Here is a 22,262-nt window from a genome sequence, read left to right on the forward strand (position 1 = left end):
TAAACCGCGATAAATCGAGAAAATGCCGTGTTACAACAATTTATACATGCTCTCCGTAACATCGCAAGGCACGTACGGGCGTTTTCATTTCCGGTCCTAAATACAAATACCTCCATAAGCCGATTAAAGCGATTATTTCCTATAATTATGCTATTTAACAAAAGTAATTTAATATCAATGCGTCATAATGATCTTATTTGCTTACATTTAAAATCATGCCTTCACTGTTAAACGGATAAAATAATAGAGTCTACTAATAATAATCATCCTTCGCAACAATATATATATATAATGTGAAACGAAAGGATGCGATGCCATATCTATCATACGATGCGATGCGATACAATTCAATACGATACGATACGATACGATACAATACGATACGATACTTTATTTATTCTCGAACAATCAAGGCTTATTTAGTTCCTAGCCTAGTCGGATAATATGTCGAGATTGCAATACAAAATAAAGTACTAAAATTAAACTAACTAATATTTGCAGGTTCGATTCATTATTGATTATTAATAATATCATATACACACTTTATTCAAATTATAGTTTGAAAAATAAGTACTGCAGAAATTGCAGGCACAGGCATCAAACGTTGATTTTCTTATATTTCTTTAACAAATATATTATTTGACAGTAGGTGCAGTTGGTAGTGCATCCACTCAAGGTTTTTGGTGCGAAATACTTAAAGAGTTTTAAAGGTACATACTCAGAAGTGTTTACTTTCGGCAGGGACACGAACTTAACATGATTCAACCAAGATAGAATACCTCCACCTCATCAGGTGTGAACTTGTTAGTCCCAGCCAGGATTGTTGTTCTGTCTTGTACTCCACTTGGAACAGAGTAGTAGCTACCAAAGTTCGCGTACGAATTAGTGTTACTGTTTGCGTTGTCAGAAATGTAGATGTCATGCCCTCCACCAAACGTTGGACCATAACGTGTTCTGAAGCGAATTGCAACTGACGGGCTTGTCACCATACTCTTGAATGGCGCCAGACCTTCTTTGTTATGAAGAGAAAATATGAACGCATTGGAAGTGGAACCATACCTATTTCTGGACTCTGAAGAGGAGGGAAGAAAGTAAGAAGAATTAAAAAGTAAGCCGGTACAAAAATTTTGCTACAAAAATTTGACAAACATTTACAACAAACAACTTGCTAAAAACTACTTTTTGCGATGCTTCCCTGGCCTAAACCCTATTCAGACCGGGCTTTTTTGGACCTTCTCTGACCGGGGGGCTTAAATATTCTGGAAGTTATGAAACTTCCAGAATATTTAAGCAATTAAAATGAAACTTATAGGATGTATTGTATGTCCGAACATCTTTCTTTTGGTATACGTCACATGGGATGGTGACGTAACATCACGTGACAATTACATCATGATGACAAAACAGCCGCCATCTTGGATCCGCCATCTTGGATTTTAATTTTTTTCAATATGCCAGAAAACCACCCAAAATTACTGCAAAGTTTAAAAAATTAATAAAAATGTGCTTTAATTCCATTTAAGTTGATTTTTATTAACAGAAACACACAAAATTACGAATTTGGGAAAATATGCCTGTCAAAATGCCGTTGCCATGATGATGTCAAGTTCCTGACACATCATCCAACCCCACCAAATTGTTACCAGATAAATTTTAGGAAAACTCAGAAAGTTTGGCAGCGTTTGGTTAAATCTTAAAAAAGTTATAAGAGTTCAAAGTCAGCGCGGGCCTCAAAAGCCCCCCCCCCCCCCCCCACCGGTCTGAATAGGGTTAACTCTATTTAGGCCGCGGGTGGGGTTCCAGAAGTTCAGCCCTTGATCTGGTTGATGCTCGTTCTCTTACTCTTTTTTATCAGGACTTGACTTTGACATTGAAGAAAATTAATGGAGACTTTTCTGCAGCACGTGGTTATCCAAATGACCTGATAAGAAGAGAGAGGGAAAGAGGATCAACCAGATCGAGGGCTGGAGTTCTGTAGAATATTGCTGGAAACAACACTGCTCAGGACAGAGTACCATTCGTCGCCACTTTCCACAACATGAACCTGGGCGCTTGCAAACGTATTTCAAGAAACTTCAGGATCCTTCACGATGACAGCACGAGTACCAATATCTTCAGAAAACCACCACTTTCAGGCGTGCCAAGAATCTGAAGGACTTGTTAGTTAGAAGCAGCCTACCGCAGGACCCTCCGAAGTACCCAACAGGTACCTTACCCCGCAACAGGATCGTTAACCGTATACGTACATGCCACCATGTACAATAATCTAAGCTAATCTAGCACAATTTCAAAACCCAAGGGATATGTCAATATCACAGGGCATGATACGTGCATCACGAAATACGTGGTTTACTGTTTATCATGTAACAAATCAAGGTAGGGATGTGATATACGGTATGACCTTTCTGTACCTGCGCATTTTAACCAGCCAAATCACCCACTGCAGGATATGAAGGTTTCTATCCTAAAGGCAGGCCTGTCTAACAAAGAGTACCGCAAGAAGCACGAGATGCGTTTCATTTTCATGAACGGAACTATGGCCCCGAGTGGCCTGAATCAACACTTCAGTTTCACGTGATTTCATTTCTTTGTCCACTCGTGCGTCGGCGTACGCTGCAACGTGCGCGAGCTTGTTATTGGGCTCGTGGCCTAATTCAACGAACGTTTAAACGATCATCGCGAGTCTCTCGTAGCCCAGTCGTAAGAACGCCCAACCGGTAAATGATAGGCCATGGGTTCGCCACACGCTCGTGACATAATGAACATTTCATCTTAATAATTTATTACCGAGCTTAAGGTGGCTGGTAACGGTTTCCAGCATTTTCCAGCTCTTATACTTTGACAGGTCATTACTACAAATCTTTATCAGTTGATGCTACAATAATGGTATGGAATTAATGCTCAATGATTGGTGAATATGTTGTGGTTATTTTCATGACGTCAGTGGTTACTATAGCAACAGTATAACCTGTTAAAAACACCTTTAATTTTGTCTTTAAGTGCTTATAACTCAAAAACGAACTCGGTGACCCCCATTTTTTATTATTGAACATTGATCAACATGTTAAGATACAACTTTTTGCAAAGTTTTAAAAAATTCTACGAAGCGGTTTCAGAGCCACCTTAAATTTTCAAATATTTAAGGTGGCTCTGAAACTGCTTCGTAGAAATTTTTTTTAACTTTGCAAAAAGTTGTATCTTAACATGCTGATCAATGTTCAATTATAAAAAATGGGGGTCACCGAGTTCGTTTTGAAGTTATAAGCACTTAAAGCCAAAATTTAGGGTGTTTTTAACAGGTTATACTGTTGCTATAGTAACCACTGACGTCATGAAAATAATCACAACATATTAACCAATCATTGGGCATTAATTTCATACCATTATTGTAGCATCAACTGATAAAGATTTGTAGTAATGACCTGTCAAAGTATAAGAGCTGGAAAGTGCTGGAAACCGTTACCAGCCACCTTAAACGTTTACCAAATATACTAAAAAGAACAAATCGTGTATCGCCATACAGCTACGATTTTAATAAACTACATAGGCCTTTCGACCGTAACGGTCCTCTTCAGTGTAGTAACATTTGAAATGGCAACGACCAGTAACATGATATTACAGTACAGATAGGGTGTGTAGAGATATTTATAAACTTAAGTAACGCCGGTGCGTAATGCACACGGATCAACCCTATTAAGGCCATCAGGCTCACTAGTGCGCAACTTACTTATCCAAATGGACTCTAACTCATTTAACTTCTCAGGAGAAGAATGGCTTAATACTACAAACTTAAATGTTTGGTTAAAAGTGGAATTATGGAAATCTAAATGAATTTTAAGGGCAGACTCCTTGCTGTTTCTATGCCCAGTTATGCGGTCACGCAACTTTTGGGTTGTGTTACCTACATATTGTTTTTTTACAAAATATACATTCTGCCATATAAACTAAACATCTAGAAGTACATGAAGATTTGCAATTAATACGAAAAGAATTCCCTGTAGCGATACTATTTACGGTGTTGATGGGATTAATTAAATTACAGGATAAACATCGTTTAACCCCACATGGAAGTGTCCCTTTGCTCTCACCCGGAACAGACAAAGAAATAGCCTTACGTTTGTACAAAAGGTCTCTCAGATTGGATGCCCTGCGTGTACAAATCATGAACGTTTACCAGCTTTATTATTTATTACACACTTGATGCTTTCGACATTGCTGATCCTAGCAGTATGCAGGACGCGTGTCACATATAAACAAAGTAAATGCCCCAGCTCATGACAGACTCGTGTAGCTCAGTGGTTGGAGCGCCCAACCGGTATCTAGAAGGCCATGGGTTCGTTTCCCCTCGTAGTCTGGGAGCAAGTGTACTCCCGTTGGAATTTTTTGCTGAAAGCAAGCCACTGGTCTAGCTAGAAATGATCATTGGGACCCAATAGACATGAAAAGCTTCGGTGGCAATTTTTCAACTTGCTCAGACGGGGACCCATATTTTTCTTTGTCCCACGCTCGTGACATATTGAACTTTACATCTTTATCAAATGCCTACTTGGTTAAAACAAAACAAGATGAGATTCTCTTTCATTCTTCGATTGACCAAAGTAAATTCCCGGTTTTTAGTGCGGCCTTCGGTATGTAATCCCGTAGGATTTTCGTGCCGAAATTGATTTTTTCGCTGTTTTGCACTAATTTTGGGCCGGATAATAAGAATCCGATGGGGTTCAAATTTTCCTACCGCGTCTTCCCATGTTTCTCGCCACTTAAGGATTTAATTTATGCTTGTTAGATGTAGAAATAAGTTTTGCGAATATCTTTGCTCTGATTTGAGATACACGGACCAAGCGTTATATAAAGCTTACTCTTGATGATTTAAGTCGTTTGACTTCAATTCGTTACCATGGCAGCCGGCGATGACGTTAGGATTAAATACCTGCTATTTTGGTGGCATTAATTCGGGAACGATTGCCAAAAGTTTCTTGCTCGGTCAATATGAACAAGATGCCACCGAAAACATTAGTTGGAGAGTTGATGAAGGGAGCTACTGCAAAAAGGATTACCAAGGATTGGAGTATGAACGTGTTAAAAGTAAGTACGAGGGTATTAGAAAAGATTTGGTAGATTTACAAGTATCGACAAGAAGATGGAAAAAAGTCACTTTCGCAGGCTGATAAATATCCGAACTCATTACAAGAGCTGTTTACACTACGACAAAACATTGCGGATTCAAAATTATTCTGATAAGAAGTATTCACTTTGGATTCCGGATTCAAAATCTCCAGACACACGACCGAACTGAGACGTTGTTGTTTTGGATTCACCCGGATGTGTGTAAACGCCAAAATGAATCCGGTACTAAAACATCCCGGATTCGTCAAGAATCCGGAAAAAATACAGGAACGACTTTCGACTTTATTTAAGTAATTTTAATTTCAAGAGCGCCCTCACTTCGCTCTGTTGGTGAATGAATAAAAGACTACAAGATTGTTGTGAGACGTGATAATGGATAATCAAAAAGTCGCTCACGTACTTGAGCTTGTACTTGTACTCCGATTTAAAGGTCCCTTTTTTCCACCCCACGCTTTTAATTTTCTACCTGAACCCAGGCCAAAGTCTTTTAAAGACAGATGAGTTGAAAGCAAAGCAATTTCTTGTTACGGCCCCTTAACAGGGGCACATACCATGAAAATGAGATAATCTTTTAGCTTTTTACGTGTGGCCATTGCAAATGATACTCTTTCTGTAATTTGCGGAAGACAAGGGTTTTGCCCCACCTTTGTATTCAGTACCTTTATTATACGTCACGTTTCTATACTTTGGTTTCATCGCATTTATGCAAAATGTAATTCTAGTTTAGCCAAATCGCCCCTCATAACGGTGTTGTAATTTCATTCTTTGTGTGTGCTTCTGTGTGTGGTATGTGGTTTGCTTAATATTGCTCGCTGTGAGAAAAACTTTCCGTCTACTACAAATTGAGGTCTAGTATGTAATAAAATACAGAATGGAATATTCTATTTACCCCAAGGTATATCAGTGTATCCTCCAAACACGTACAGTCCCTTTTTGATGATGGTAACCGTGTCACGTTTCCCATCACACCTGCTGTGGAACGTACTGACAGCCCAGCCGTGAGTGGAGGCGAGCCAGCATAGCAGCCACTGAGGGTGACTTCCAACAGCAGGCGTCAGGAATTGATGAAGGCGACTTTGATAAAACGCGTTGGCAGTCAGGATAGCTGAGATCATCCAGTAATCTGAAAATTGAAGAAAAGATAGGATTTCTGGAAATTTTGTCCAGGGGACAGGAGACAATACTTAATCTTCTGAAAATAACGACTGAATAAGAACAAGCGCTACAGCATTCTTACTTCAGCTTATACACAAACTGTTTTGTCAACAGCCTGCAAAAACAAATACTGGTTAAAACTAAAAGTCTTGAAGACTCTTTTTTATAAAACCGACAACCAAAAAAAAATCCGTTTAAAAAAAACATTTTTAGGCGATTCCCTTTAAAATTACTGACTTGGCATGGAAACTTTAATTTTTATTTTTCAAGTGTGGATTATTGGCCTTGTTAGGATAAAACACGTGCTGAAATTGCCTTTCAAATGGAGCCCTTTCCCGGTAATGACTGGCAAAACGCATGCAACAGTGCGAGAAAAAGAGTCACATATATAATAAATTTCTTATCAAGTCTTACTAGCTCGGGATCGTACTGAGAAAACGCGGCCCTCCCTCCGCTACTTCCCCCGAGAAAGAGAGAGGGAGAGAGAGAGGGAGAGAGAGAGAGACCCGTGTCCGGTTAAAAAGGTCAAAACGAATTGAAAACAAAATGAGTAATCATGCCTGCTCGGGAAAGAAATATGAGCGCTCGAGGGTACGCCAGAAATAATAAGTTTTATTTTTCGGGCTGTCTCGTCAAAAAATATGTCAACAAAAATCTTCCCACAATATTGCTATGTCCACACGAGTTTGGGTCCCAGTCCTGTCTCGCATGACCTCTTCACGAGTTTTCCTTTTTGCGCCAAAATCAGTGGAAAAGAAAAGAAGAAGAAAAAAGGATTATATCACAAATCAAATTAGCTTGAAATGAAGAATGCAGGTAAGATCGAACTGCAGATCAAAATGTCTGCTAGCCACCCGCCGGTTCAGTTAAGGGGTGTACATAGTTTTACACTGTGCGTGGCTGAAATAAATGTAAAAATAAGTAGTTTATGCATGGTATACTGACCTGGTTGAACATAATTTAAGGTTGTCAATGTACTAGCGGATCCCAGCTTGTTGGTGGCTTTACACTGATAAGGACCAGCATCTTGTGGATTGAAGGTAGAGATATTCATTGTGCCATTCTTAACTGTGGTTCGACCTTGAGGTAACGGAACAAGTCCTCTTGACCAAACAATTGTTGGTGGAGGAAAACCAAGAGCTCGACAAGAAACTGAGGCCACTGAATCTGCTTTTACTTTTATCACTCTATCAGGAGTCTCGATGAACTTTGGAGGCACTACGAACGAAAAATATAAGCCCTTTTAGGAGACAGAACACATCACGTGGTGCAAAATCGGATAACGATATTTAACAGGTCTAAACAATTATCCTGAGAAATCGCGCGGAATATCGCCTGATCCTTAGCCGACGAGACCGCAGGCCGAGTTGGCTAAAATCAGACGATATTCCGCAAGATTGAGCAGGATAATTGTTTTATTATTCAACAAATTGCCAAAGAAACACATTTTGCAGATTTAAAAAAACTGAACTGTAATTATGCAGCGCTTTATAAGTCTTCGGACGAATCTTTACAACCTTCGTATATCGGAGGATAGTTTGACCATATATGGGCAGCGCGTGAATTTGTTGAATAATAGTTAACAATTATTCCACAAGCGTGCGTTGGATATGAGTTGGCTATAACAATCTCATATCCAACAAGTACGAGTGGAATAACTAGGGACTTTAAGCACTGACAACGGGGACCGCAACGGGGACGTGGAGACGCGAGGGAAAACCCCAATAACGTTCTGCGCATGTCTGGCGGGAAAAATCTTGACGTTCTGCTGCGGGGCCGGAAAACGTAAGTGCAATGTATGTAGCATTTCACAAATTTTGTTCCGTTCTTTACTCTTAAACGAAATAATTAATACCAAATGGTATTTAATAAACTGTAAAGATAGTCGACATGAATTCTTTGTCGCAATTTATGCGAGATAATTGAATTCATTTCGAATTCAAACTGGAGAATTTATCTGGCGGCGGAAATAATTTCACAGCCACTGTCAATTGCTTTAAACTCCGAGCTGTTTTGCGAGTTTTCCGTTATTTTTCAATGTGTATTACTTGCTTTTCCTTCTTTTTCAAAATAAGACTTGCCAAGACGTCCAAGTTAATTTGCACCAAGACTGACAAACGGTGCATACTGCGAAATTTATCAAAATTTTCTCAGAAGATTCGTATGGCGGGAAGCGTCCGCCAACAACGGCCTGGTATTAAAAAGCAAAATATTAGCTTACTGCTTTAATATTACAAGCTGTTTTAGTCAAGTTTAAGGTACCTGCAGAACGTCGGCTAAAAGTGGAATATCTTGTTTGCGAAATCGAAATTCCGACAAGCACTCGTCGTTCTCCAGCATATCAAATTCAAAATAGTCATAGGATTCGTACGGAAGATCCAGTTTTTTTGACTTGTTTAAATCGCATAATAGCAAAATCTCTTCATAGTTTATCACTACTTAAGAGTGGCTTACCAGGAGTTGATTTCTAACTTCTTTTAGCGTAGGCATATTTAACAGAATGCGGATGTCGGTCGGCGTTGTCGTCGGCGTCTTGTTGTGACCGCTTAACTATTTCTAAATACGCGCCAAAACCGCGTCGTCTCCCCAGACCTTTCTCGGTTTCCCCGTCCCCGTTGCGGTTCCCGTTGTCGGTGCTTAAAGTCCCTTTTTTATTAAAAACGCCCAAAGAATTGCAATATTTGAGCTACCCAGCTGTTTTCGTTGACGCGTATCTGCTACCACTTTTTGGTCAATGGTATATGAGCTCATATATGGGCTCATAAACCATTGTCTGTCAACCAATCAAAACTCAGGAATTGCAATATACCATTGCTATTTTTTTTAAAACAAGTGATACCCTCTCCGATTTTACAGAGAAGTGCAAAACAAACGGGCAGAGCCATCTCTTTAGGTCTAAATTTTAATCAAAGGGTGGCGTTAATCAGGCAACTTACATTTTCTGTACTTGATACGACGATAAACTGCGTTGTTAAAATTTATTGAAGAGTAATAAAATAACTGCTTTAGTGGTGAATGATGCTCAAGGCTGAAAGATTGTCCTAAACGTGCATTTCACAGCTGCATTCCAGCTGTTCATATTTTTGCGGCCTACAATCTATTTACCATTGGGCATCATCCTCAAATGTACCAGTTATTTGACTACATATTATGTGGCTCTTCTTTTAAAATGACATTAACAGCCACCGTCACTTTATTGTTGTTGTTGTCAGTGTTGTTTTTGTTAAGTTTATTATTACTTTACACTTGATTTGGATAAACGTAATTTATTAATTAAATTACCAAAGTACATATTTGCCTATCCAAGTGGCTCACCCTCCACCAAAAGTTTCACTGTTTTCTGAACCTTTCCAAAGATATTTGTAGCCGTGCAAACGTAACTCCCCGAGTCATTGTAACCAGCACTCCTGATCTGTAGCTTATTATCTTGACCGGAAGTATTCACCAGTCCTGCGCCACTTATTTTACTCCAGGATACGCTAGGCTTTGGATTACCATCAGCTGAGCAGTAAAACGTGGCGGTCTGGTTCTGAGTGACAGTGAGTGAGGCAGGAGATACAATCACCTCTGGAGCAGATATGGACTCCCCTGGTTCACCTTTAGGTCCCGGATGTCCAGGAGCACCTGGATTACCTTGAAAAAAAAAAAAACAGCAACAAAAGAATAAAGATCTGCTTGTATAAAATGACGTACCGTAAAATTCCGGTTATAAGCCCTCCCGCTTATAAGCCCCCCGGTTATAGGCCCATCTATCTGGCAACAAAAAAATACATCCGATTATAAGCCCTCCCGGATATAAGCCCCCTCTGCCGGATGACAGTACGGAACAGGGCTAAATGTTGCTTAATTATGCGTTTTTAACTTAAAAACGTATTTCGATCAACACTTCCGTGGCTCGTAAGCCCTCTCGGATATAAGCCTCTCCGTTTATAAGCCCACCAAAAACCCCTTACGACGTTGTATAAGCCCAGGGCTTATATAAACCGAAATTTTACGGTATACGATTTAGTGTCACCTTCTATTCGGGTTATTGGTAGATATCTTGTAAATTATAATTGAAGGTGTTTTGTGACTGACGATAAGCTTTGGCTATTTTAAAATGTGATGGCCACCAACCCTCAATTAGATCTGGGATCTGAGACGTTTTCCCAGGTTTTCTAGTTTTCAAGTAGTTAATATCAATCAACTTTCACAAATTCCAATAAAGTTTAACAAGTGATTTTTAAAGGGAAATCGTTTCTGGCAATAGGCCTTATCACGTTTTCGACGCCATTTTGAAGAGTAGGCAAAGCGGGTAGAAATTAGAGTGTTTGTATGGGAATCCGACGGCAAATATCTTCTAGAAAAATTGAATTCTGGACAAATAAGGAATAGTAAAGTTAAGATACTAGGCAAATGTTTTTGTTTGCCGAGTTGGGAGGATGTTGCTGGGCTAGAAAGCCATCAGTTACGTTTTTAATTTTCCATACATTTGTCTATATTTTTTTCCGCGTGATTGACGCGGTTCGAGGGAAAAATAATAGACAAATGTATGGAAAATTTAAAAACGTATCTTAACGCTTTATAGCCCAGCAACAACCTTCAAATTGGCGAAAAAAAACTTTTGCCAAGCCTTTTAACTTTACAATTCATAAGTTGTCTAGAATTCAATTTTTGTAGAAGATATTTGCCGTCGGATTCCCATACAAATACTGTAATTTCTAGCCGCTTTGCCTACTCGTCAAAATGGCGTCGGAAACCATGCTAAAGCCTATTGTAGTTATAATATGTAGTAGTACGTCTTCATTGTTTCCCCAAGTAATTTTCTCATGAACCGAAACATTTTGAAATTGCTAAAAAAAAGCTAGCAAAACACACCTTTTTGTCCTTTGATTCCAGGAGTTCCAAGATCGCCCTTCTTTCCTTGTTTACCGGGTTCACCTGGTGTTCCCATGATGCCTTTCGTTCCCTTTTTACCCCTCGTACCTTTAGGCCCTCGTTTCCCGCGATTCCCTTGAGTTCCTTTCGGTCCTGGGGGTCCTGCCACGCACACTCTGCCTGGAGCAAGACAGTAAGACTTTAAAGATTCCACAACAATCGAGTTCACGTATCTCTTAAGTCCATCGCCGACTTCCTCTTGCTTAGAATTGTTGTGGTTCGTTTTTAAGCTGCGACGGACAGTTTTGCTCCTATATCCGTTGCCTGTGGGAAATAAAGAAGAGATTAACATTTTATAAATTTCTGAATAACATGAATATATTAACTTATTTTTTCAAGGTTTTTATAATTTCCAAGACAAGTCAAAATTTCATTTCTCTTTTCAACAACGATATGAACAAGTGAGGAGAACAAAGAGAGTCATCAATTTGTTGATAATGTCTTGATGTAGCACTAATCGTTTTGGAATTGTTATATGTATATGAAAACCATTTGTTGTATTTCCTGTTTTTCATGTTGTCTCGCCAAAGTTTGCTCAAGGTCAGTGAAGGGTTTCCATTTATTTAGTTTCATGAAACAAAATACACGCCGGGTCACTGCACGGTCTTGGCATGTCTCCATTTCGAGAAAAGACTAGAGCGTCATTAATTTATATCCGCCGAACTTTTCCAAAGATTTTTATCTTGGACGCAAGGAGATAAGATTCACTGAACGATGAGAACAGTATAAAGGCATAATTTAAATAGCGATCAGCAAGAAATTATGGTATTATACAAGTTCGACTTGAATGATGTCGTCACATACCCCGGACAATGTAATTATGTCATCCTAAACTTTGCAGTGCTAGTGTTTAATCAATAATGAATAACCATCGACTAATTCAGTAAATTCGTTGTCCTCAAAATGAATGGATTAAATGTTGACTTCTTACTTTTATCATCCCCCATATTCTACTAGCAATTTCTATAGATATCTTATCAAACTCATAAACAATTCATGGAAGAAAAACTGAAGATAATTTGTGTTGGAAGTGTACGGTCAACTCCAGTTACATGTAATAATAACGTCTTGTTTCGATAAACTGTACGTGATTTTCGTCAGCAATTCAGTTGCTGTATCTTTACAGTAGCAGGAACTGGTAACGTTGAGGTGCCCGAGCAAGGAAGTAATTGTTGTTTGGTGCATTATCGGATATTACAGAAATATTGATCGAACTGATCGAGCTAATAAAATATTGCCATTCTATACATCCAAGAACAGTTTAATCAATTAACTAATGTTTTGCTCATTCAATCTAAATTTTAAAAAAAAATGAACTGTTTCTGGGATTTTCCGAGGATAAAATCTTTTAAAACGACCCGCCATATTGATAACATTTTTAATTATTGTGATAAAAACTAAGTATGGCTGCCCAATCTTGTTAGCCAATCGTGGTTATTCTGGGCAGCCATGCACTTAACTCTATTTATTTTATTTATTGTTTTGCTAATAATTGAATGAATAGGTGCAAATAAAGTTGTTGTTGTTGTTGTCAACCTGAAGAAGACCAATAAAACTGGTCGAAACGTCGATTTTAAAATATTTTAAACTAGGAAAATCTCGGAAACATTTCAAAATTTTAATTTTTACAAAGATGAGAGGTGAAAGTTTCAGGAATACGATCAATCTAAATTTTAAATAAATTCTTGAACGTTTATATGCCTGTATGATTAGTGTTATCCAAGGATATCGAACCGTCCCGTTTTAATCCTACGGAAGTCCATAAAATAACACTAACAAATCCTTATTCCTACATCACTTACCACTGACAATATCAAAGTTCTCTTTCACACGAGCTTGATGAGTAACTTCTTGTTCTTTCAGAGCATCTTTGATTTGTTGAATTTGCAGCGTGAATTTTGAATCAATCATTTTCGTGTCATGGACCACTGTCTCCATTCTCACGAACAGCGCGATCGTCAACAGAATCGCAGCAAAAGACAAAATGGAGGAAGCCTTGTGAAGCTTTTCGCTACGTTTGTCTGTGGACATTTCTTTCGACTCTTTTACGCAGATATCCATTGCTCTTAGATGCTTGAATTGCGAGAGAAGATTTACAACAGTGGAATTTTGCTGAACACACGAACACTGTACGTGATATTTTATTTCAGCGGGTCAAGAGTTGCATATAAATAACGAATACCTGTAATATTAGATTACAGAAAAAGATCCAGAATCCCTGAAAACGAGGACTTGTGCCAAAAAATAACACAACTACGTTTCTGGTGTAAATATGTATCAGTTCTCCTTTATATATTTTTTATTCTTCAGTCTATTTTTGAACCACCTAGGGTCAATACCTTTTTTTACTCGAGCATGGGGCAGTGGTAATATGTTATGTTCCCTTTTCTCTATTTGATTAAAGAATTTTATTATTTAAATTTAATTGCCATCTTTAAATGACTGGTTAGAGATCAGAACACAACAAGCTGTTCGAGACTACTGAAACACGACAAATTTATTTATAATTTGGATAAACCAAAGTTCAGCAAGTAGGTCGACAGAAAACACTCAAACAATCTCTGGATGTAAAAAATATACCACACAGTTGTGTTTTAGGGAGAGTTTATTCAAATTTTGAAGCAAAATATCTACAGTTGATTTGAAATTGAATTAAGTGTGAAAACAAACATATTACCATTTTATAATGACTGTATGCCCTTTCTTCGCCTAGGTGTCACTTTTTCGTTTCTTTTCTTCCGCTTTCTTATCCTTCGCGATCGAAAAAAATCGAAACAAAGAAAAAAAAAAAGATAAAGTTTTCAAACTCGCTCTTTGCTGAGCTAGCTTGATCGAATGACGCCATGATTGAGCTGATGTTTACAGGCCCGCAAATGGTCGCAATAGTCGTGGGACTCTCACAATTATGGGACTGACGCTCTGCTATAAATTGAGTTTCCGGTACACAAGATGTTGGTTTTGAGGTTAAAATAGCTTTAGAGTTTCTTTGCTTGAATGACTTGTTATACGGCATACGATAAAGAAAAACCCAGAGAGCCACTTATAACGGCGTGGACCGTACTAGTAAAGTGGAAAAAGTGACTGTTTACAGCAACGGTCACATGCGCTTTTGACGAGGAAACTCTGCAACCCTTTCCTAAAACTTTGAAACGCTAGCTTTATCTTGAGAAAACTTTGAAAAACAAAATATTTTTACGGTTTTGAAGTTCTTCAGTTGTTCTTCGCTTAGTTCTAGTTTCGGCGGAAAAATTGTTTATTCGCCCATTGTGGCTTACTGTGTTTACCGTTTCACGACTACAAGGTTTCGGCAAAGTCACTATCATTAGCTCTTATTACTGATGTTTTTTTAAAGAAGTTTGCAGATCATCAGTAGGAAAAGAATTACTGCAATGCGCATTACTGACTGTATTTCAATTTAATTGACATACGATAAGTGATCATTCATACAACGAAAAGCAGATAATTTTTTCTTAATTAGCGCGAGGACGATTCGGGAATTTTTGGCTCTTTGTGAAACAAAGGGACAACTACTTTGCAGGATAAAGGACAAAGAATAATCCCAATAGATTCATTTTGATCAATAATTTAGACAACAAATGACGAACTTAGTAAATAAACTGTAATATTTCGGTATAAGATATACCATCATTAAACTGAAGAAAATTTACATACAAGGTTGGTCTTAAATACTGTGGATTACGAGACGAAACAAAACGTTTACTCAAGAGAATAGACGAATTTCTCTGTTCGATTTCAGTATACGTTGTTGAGGAAAGGAGCTAGGCGTTTGATGTATAAATATGCCTCTTTGTACAGGAGAAGATTCCAGTTATTGTTACAATCTAATACTGTCTTATCACGGACCGTGACTTGGGTGAAATATTCTTTGTCGCAACTAACAGGAGGTGGAACAATGTCAGTATTTTCACAGGCGGCCCAAGCGCACTATGTGAATTATTCATTAAGTTTTAGCGAACGTGACCCTTGCCTTTGAGCGGTGTTGTGTTACAAAGATGCGATTTATAAGGGTTTGTAAAGGAACTCAACGATTTTCTTTCAAAAGGAATAATATGTAATGTTTTGCTAATAAAATCGACTAACCTTAGTGCCTTGTTGTATTCTTTGTTGTTTGTCCGCTTCTAAGGCCATTTTGAAGCGTTTATAGTGGAACACCACCAGCCAGCGCTAACTCACCGAAAACGCTTCAAAATGGCCTGGAAGTCAGTGCGAAGAAAAGTGGGGCCTATGTCATGGGGCCGCTGCAGAAGCGGTGTAATTTTTTTAATATTCGGGAGTTTTCCCTTCCGATCATGATAGTTTATCATTTTACTCCTGTTTCTCTAACTGAAACTAGAATAAAGACCCCTTTACCACAACCTTTTTTTTAATTTCGTGGCAGGTGAAGTAGTGCAGAGTACGAGTTCGGGGAAAGGGGGAGGAGCAGGCAAAGGAGCCATGAATTCACTCCGAAATAACGCGGTTATTTCAAAGGAAGATCTGGGGAAAAGTGGATGAAGAATTGACTGAAACTACTGGAAATTATGCTCTCACACAATAACGAATGAATCTATTGGAAACTATGCTCTCACAAAATAACGACTGAAACTATTGGAAACTATGCTCTCGCACAATCACGAATGAAACTATTAGAAACTATGCTCTCACACAATAACGACTGAAACTACTGGAAATTATGCTTTCACACAATAACGAATGAAACTATTGGAAATCATGCTCTCACAAAATAACGACCGAAACTATTGGAAACTATGTTCACACAATAACGACTGAAACTATTGGAAATTATGCTCTCACCCACAATAACGAATGAAACTATTGGAAACTATGCTCTCACACAATGAATAACGACTGAAACTACTGGAAACTATGTTCTCACACATGTACAATAACGATGTTTTGTTATTAATTGAGGATTTGTGGCAGAGTGAGTGCCGGAGCTACAACAGAAACTTTATTTGAGGAGGTTAGTTAAAACGCAGCCCAGGGCTGATGTGGACCTTAGCAAAATAAAAATATTTTAAATTAACATGACAATGTGGATAAAACTATTGAAAACTTTGCTCTCACACAATAACAACTTTCGATTATTAAAATGGGAATTTGTGTCAGGGTGAGTGACGATGTTGATGAAACTTTTATTAGAAACTATGCTCTCACTCAATTACGACCTTCGTACAGGTATTTGATTGGCTACTTCAGTTACTGATTCTTCCTGAAACTTAACCTAACTTAAATGCCCGTGTTTATTGATTATTTTCAGAATACTGCCGCAGCAAACGTGCAAACTCTGTACCCAAGACTGACCGAGTCACAAGCAAGGTTAGTTCAAGTCCTGTAGATCATTGATTGGCACACAAACGCTAATATAATACAAGATCGCAGAGACTCGATTCGTGAAGTAATTTCTCGGTTTTAGAGCAAAAATCAGCTTAATTTGCTTTTTGAACAATTCATAGGGGAGTTTTCCAAGAAAAAGTCAGGATCGTAGCCGCTTTGAGGCAGACCGAGGCACTTGCGTCGACCCGATGATTTTTCGTTTTTGCTAACGTTGTTGTACGTAATAGTTTTTTTGCTGTTTTTATTCATGGACATTTATTGCCTCGAGATCAGTCATAATTTTTTTGGCTATTGACCCTAAAAGTAAAACTGATTTTCGGGTTTGAAACGGATATTATAATTTTGTTTTGTCATATCTTGGACAAGAAATTAAATAATACAAATAAAACTCCCAGTAGGCATTCGAAATAATCAAGAGCGACTTTTCTCCACCCTGATTTTTTTATCAAATGAAGTTAGAGGAACCAGCAAATTCAATAGCCAAAGAGAAGCTTAGTTTAAGCTTAAGCTTGTATTACCGTGAATTTATTACGACTATAAGCCATAATATTTCTTCACCCTGTTTACAGAACGCATTAAAGAGAAATTCGTACATTGCATCTAAGTGAAGTTGTGAAAAGTACTTAGCGACGACAATACAAAAAAGCTTGAGAAAACTTGTTCGGCAAATCAAGATCAATACGCCCTCACTAGCGAACCAATTCCATTTTACATTAAATAACTTGTAGACGGAGATAAAAAAGTGTATAGTAAAAATTGTTCGAAATGTGAATGCGGCAGAAGATAAAGATTGTAAAAGATGATCGCCGAATTATGACAGTATCCCAGAAAAGTAAGTGAGCAACCAAATTTTTGAACCAATCACAGGCCAGAAAAAGTAAGACGTCAATACCACGATTCCACGAACACTGTGAACAAGTCTTTGAGCATTTGTTGTGCTGAAGAATCAGTGATCACTTCCGGAAATCCTCTTTTCAATAAAACCTGGAACTATAAACTGCAAAACTCCATAGAAATCATATTCTTGTTTAGTGATTTACATGCAAACCGAAAAAATGCGATTCCTTTTTTGTCGATATATTTCACTTTCGTTTGTAAAACCGGAAATAAGTGCTAACTTTTTTCATATAAGGTGGAGCATTTTAAAGATTTCTGTCAAAACGAGAAATTTCTCGAGTTTTCAGCTTTTCGCCGTCTTCATCAGCGCTTTCTGCTCTGTTCGGCCTTCTTGATTGACAGCTGTCAAAAAGCCGGGCGCGAAATGAAATGCTCGCTCGGCTTTGCCATTAATGCACAAATTGTCTAAACTGCATTTGAAATTGGCGTCTTGTTACGTTATGGAGTATTTTGAAAATAACTTCGACGTTAGAATTCAAGTAAAAGTAAAAAGAACATACACGGAGATCAGCAAACATTCCGGAAATACGAAGAGGCTTCTCGGGAAGAAACTTGCGCTTATTCTGTTGATACAGACTTGTAACCTGCCGCTCGAGGCAGTAGCAGTAGTTCGTGCGAAAAACCGAGAATTTCACAAAATAATGGATTGGTGGATAACGTTGAGCTGGGGGTCCTGGGGTACTGGGTACGGCGTTCCGGGGTCTTTGAAAAACACGGGGTCCGAAAATATGATGTGAGAAAAACGAGATCTTTGGAAGACACGTGGACTGTGGAAAACACGGAGTCCCGATTCTTTACGTAACCGAAAGCAAAAACTCAATGCGCATTTTCGCTGACAAGTTCCAAGACTCAGAAATGTACGCACCGCAACAACAAGCGAGAGACATAAAATTTATTTTCAATCCTAGCTTCACGTAAATTTGTTCAACAACTTTTGTAAAACCGGAAATACAGTATTGTGCAAAAGTTATGCAAACGAATTTCGACGAATTTCCTGGCTTTTCGGAGCTTTTCGAAGAAATTTCGCGCGATGCGATATTTCTTCGAAATTTCAGCGAATTATCGTGACACCTATTGTTTGGAACTGCGCGAAATGTCGAAGTGATAGTTCGCTCACCTCGACAATTCATTGCGATCTTTCGCGCGATAGTTCGCTCACCTCGACAATTCGCTGCGATTTTTCGCGCGATACTTCGCTCACCTCGACAATTCGCTTCGATCTTTCGCGCGACATTTCGTACTGGGTACGGCGTTCCGGGGTCTTTGAAAAACACGGGATCCGAAATGTGGAAAAAAAACGAGATCTTTGGAAGACACGTGGACTGTGGAAAACACGGAGTCCCGATTGTTTACGTAACCGAAAGCAAAAACTCAATGCGCATTTTCCCTGACAAGTTCCAAGACTCAGAAATGTATGCACCGCAACAATAAGCGAGAGACATAAAATTTATTTTCAATCCTAGCTTCAATCCTTCGTTCAACAAGTTTAACTGCAAGCTCAGAAGTTTACGTACCGAGATAATAAACGTTTTCTTTTATACACAAGTGAAGGACTTAAACCGGTGGATCAAAGTCGATTGTGTTTGAAAATTGAACCCAATTACTTGAGCTTCAAGAATTCACGAATTCTGAAGACATTAAATGGCAAGAGACGTACCAGCTAGCTTAGAAATGCACAAAAAGCACCAGGCTGAAAGAGTTTAAATTTAATTTTTTGCACCAAAGAATATCAACACACGATTTCTTGTTTAAAATAAAAATCAAAGATGACTCTAAGTGCCCCTTCTGCCGTGAGGCACCAGAAAAAAATACTTCACCTTTTCTGGAAATGCCCTAAAACGGAATCCTTCTGGACCGATATGACAACTCGGCTGACGCAGTGCAAAATCATTCCAAACAATAATTCATTGGAGTGTACTGTTGCTATGGGTTTAAGGAGTCTCGATGTAGTTTTTTAACCCTAGGGTGGTCGTTTTGAAAATGAAAATTATCTAGGAAGCCAATGCTCGATTTTTGCAAAAATACACCAAAATGATCAAATATAACCAAAGTTTAATTTTTAACTGGTCACTTCGTCACAAAGGTTACCATAGCAACGATCGTTGTTTTCTTTTGTTTTCAAACAAGCTTGATTTTCTCGAAATTTAGATTGACTCTTGGTATTCATTTTGTAATACGTTAAAGTATAGTGGATTGACTACCTGTAGACAAAATTTTAGAAAAATCTGTAAGAGCGTTTTAAAGTAAATCAAAAATGAAGTTTTTTGTAACTTCTCGTAGTTTCCTACAATCGGCAGTCGATAAATTTTAACAAATCAAAGCAAAAACTCTCTCGCCTTGAGTTAATGGTCTTTGATGGTTTAAGTATTTATATTTCGTTTTGAATAACTGCGCTCAAATACTACCAAACAATTTAAAAGCGCCTGTTTCAAATTAAAAAGGGATTTTTCTGAAAAACTTCATTCTTGATTTACTTGAAAACGCTCTTACAGATTTTTCTAAAATTTCGTCAACAGTTAGTCAATCTACTAAACTTTAACATATGTTTGTATTGTATTGTTGTGAGCATTATTAAAATTAAAACTTTCTTTGCATTTCAACAGAGGTTTTATTTTATCAGGTTGCCAGTTTTGAAATTCGGACGTTTAATTAAGTTCGGTTACAGAGCTCAATCGAACTCAATCCACGGATCGAGTTCGATTGAGTTTGATCGAGTAAAATTTTGTTCTTCAATTCATTACAGATACATAAAGGTAACACACGTAGGCATGTGAATACATGCAAATATCAATTTATTTATTTTCGACAATTTAAACTAACAAATAGTAATTTAAACATGCGTGTTAGCGTACAGATACAGCATACAGAAAAGACTTGTATTATATTTGGTATGTAACTTCACTTGGGGGGAGGGAGTAATTTACTCTGGCGCTCGCATTGGAAAGATAAACTACTAAAAGCCATGTGCATTGACCGGCAAATTGTAGCACTTTCGGTAACGGCAACTTAATCTCCTTTTCTAATCTAGGAACTTACATTTGAAGCACCGAGAGTCCACTTTTGAACGAAAATCAAGCGATGAAGATGTTCGCGATTCGGTTCACCCTGGTAACTTTACTACTGGCCTTACTTTTCACCAACCACTTGGTGGCTCCTAAAGCAGCTAATGCTGGTTCCAAAAGTGAGTATTATCGTAGCGTTGTGACTTTAATTTGTCCGGCAGTGTCGATGGAGAAATAAACTCATTCAAAGTATATATATTTTTCCTTTCACGTAACTGTTACAGGCAAAACATTGGCTTTAGGTCATTTTTTTGTCAACGTAGGTAACTTTTTAGCCTAGCTTTCATTTGTTTTTAACCTAGTTTTTTTAATACTAGGTTAATCATAAATTTAAACACCTCCCCTCCCTCGGTGTCTCTGAACCATCCATCACCATCCTTACTCACCCTCCTCTATCATCAACTATTACCCTCCTCCCAAGTACTATCATCTAATTATTATTTTTTACCTTTTTACTTACCTGCACTTCTAGGATTTGATCTCTTAATCTCCAGATTTGCTGTCCAACCACTTATCAATTTTGCCACATAGGAAACGTTGGGTGAACCACTATTTTTTTGTTTAATATATACCTCCAATACAATCCATAACCCTACTAAACCATCTGAATCCAATGGTCACACGAAACACCTTTCCAGGACTCATCAGTATGGCATAGTCAGGCGTAAGGGTCTCACATAAGATCATAGACCCCGCCGTTTACTCCAGATGCGAACCCAAAAGTTGCTTTAAACCTCAGCTTAAGATGTGTCGTGTGACCGTTGCATTTAGATGGTTCATTTTCAATAGCCTTAATAACAACCATAAATTTAACCTAGGTTGGAGAAAATAACCAAGGTTAACAAAAGAAAATAACCTGTAACATAACCATAACACGTTGAATTACATTGCAGGCGCCATTCCGTTAAGTGAGAATGAAGCAAAAGGCTTTCTGCGTCGTAAAGAACCAGGAATTATGCGACGGGACAATGAACAAGGGGAATACGGGGAAACTGGAGACACTCAGGAATTTGGGGAGCAGAATGAACAGGATGAACAGTAAAGATCCCCACCTCCTGATTGCCAGGTATATTATTGACGCTGCTGATTTTTTCAGCTTAATTTTGTAGAGTACTTCTTTGTCATTGCCATTTTGCCTCATTCTTATTCAATAAAATATATGTTGTTTTCTAATTTTTTTTCCTTCCTCTTGAATTGCAGCTTCAAGATATGGCCACAGTTCTTGATTCGATAACACGATGAAGTTTAACTCCATAGATGAATCAAAATGCAGTAAAAAGTAACAAAAATTAAAGGAAAGAAAGAAATTAGTTTGTAAAACAAAGATTCAAAATAAAAAATCCTTAAAAGAAATATTTCAATTGCGAGTCTTTCATAAAAGGGAAAATGAAAAGCCAGTTATAGCCCAACAGTAGAAAAAGAAATTACAATGAAGTAAGGTAAGAAAATTAGAGACCTTTCTTAAATGTATTGGGAAGAACTTCAACCGTTTTTAGTGCAGAATGCACTATTGTGATGGTTTGGTGGGTTGTCGTCTGCTAAACCCCTCAAGCGCTAACGCACTATGGTGTAAACTTTTAATCACCAATTAATTAATTAATATCAATTAATTTATTATTTCTGTTAGGGGGTAGGGGGTAAGGAGCAACAGACCGTGTGCCCTGGGTAGAAAGGGAAGTATATTTACAATACAATTGAAGAGCTCAAAGGTATATATTTGTTAAAGAAAGTACTATGCTCTCCTTGTGG

The 22,262-nt window shown here is 38.1% G+C and overlaps 1 protein-coding gene and 1 long non-coding RNA gene across 5 annotated transcripts in view; one reads left to right on the plus strand and one right to left on the minus strand.

Annotated features, from left to right (window-relative positions):
* LOC144665820 (uncharacterized) overlaps window positions 1-21,868 on the plus strand; it is a 100,309-nt gene extending 78,441 nt beyond the window's left edge. Inside the window, exons 1-5 of one of the 4 annotated variants that reach the window (XR_013573029.1) lie at window positions 15,637-15,703; window positions 16,478-16,536; window positions 20,475-20,632; window positions 21,407-21,579; window positions 21,714-21,868. This is a non-coding gene — a long non-coding RNA (uncharacterized LOC144665820). Of the gene's footprint in view, window positions 1-15,636; window positions 15,704-16,458; window positions 16,537-20,474; window positions 20,633-21,406; window positions 21,580-21,713 lie in introns of those variants that run through there. The other 3 variants (XR_013573030.1, XR_013573027.1, XR_013573028.1) reach the window with 3 other exon arrangements.
* Window positions 525-13,648, minus strand: LOC144665697 (uncharacterized). The gene is made up of 6 exons (XM_078526987.1): window positions 12,999-13,648; window positions 11,137-11,460; window positions 9,595-9,912; window positions 7,225-7,497; window positions 6,014-6,247; window positions 525-1,072 (listed from the first exon to the last, which is right to left on the minus strand). The coding sequence occupies exons 1-6, from the start codon at window positions 13,255-13,257 to the stop codon at window positions 762-764; spliced, it is 1,719 nt and encodes a 572-aa protein (XP_078383113.1). The 5' UTR covers window positions 13,258-13,648; the 3' UTR covers window positions 525-761.
* Window positions 21,869-22,262: the final 394 nt, after the last annotated feature.

Source organism: Oculina patagonica, chromosome 9 (genome assembly GCF_052425735.1).
Source record: "Oculina patagonica isolate OP01 chromosome 9, crgOcupat, whole genome shotgun sequence".
Taxonomy (NCBI): Eukaryota; Metazoa; Cnidaria; class Anthozoa; order Scleractinia; family Oculinidae; genus Oculina; species Oculina patagonica.

What these genes read in the sequence shown, in the direction of transcription:
- LOC144665697 (XM_078526987.1), bottom strand. Translation starts at nt 13,257, where the DNA reads ATGGATATCTGCGTAAAAGAGTCGAAAGAAATGTCCACAGACAAACGT. An exon ending in AGTGAAACTTTTGGTGGAGG is followed by an intron (nt 7,498 to 9,594) that starts GTGAGCCACTTG and finishes TTTCGTTCGTAG; the next exon opens with TGCCTCCAAAGTTCATCGAG. An exon ending in CTTAAATTATGTTCAACCAG is followed by an intron (nt 6,248 to 7,224) that starts GTCAGTATACCA and finishes TTCAATTTTCAG; the next exon opens with ATTACTGGATGATCTCAGCT.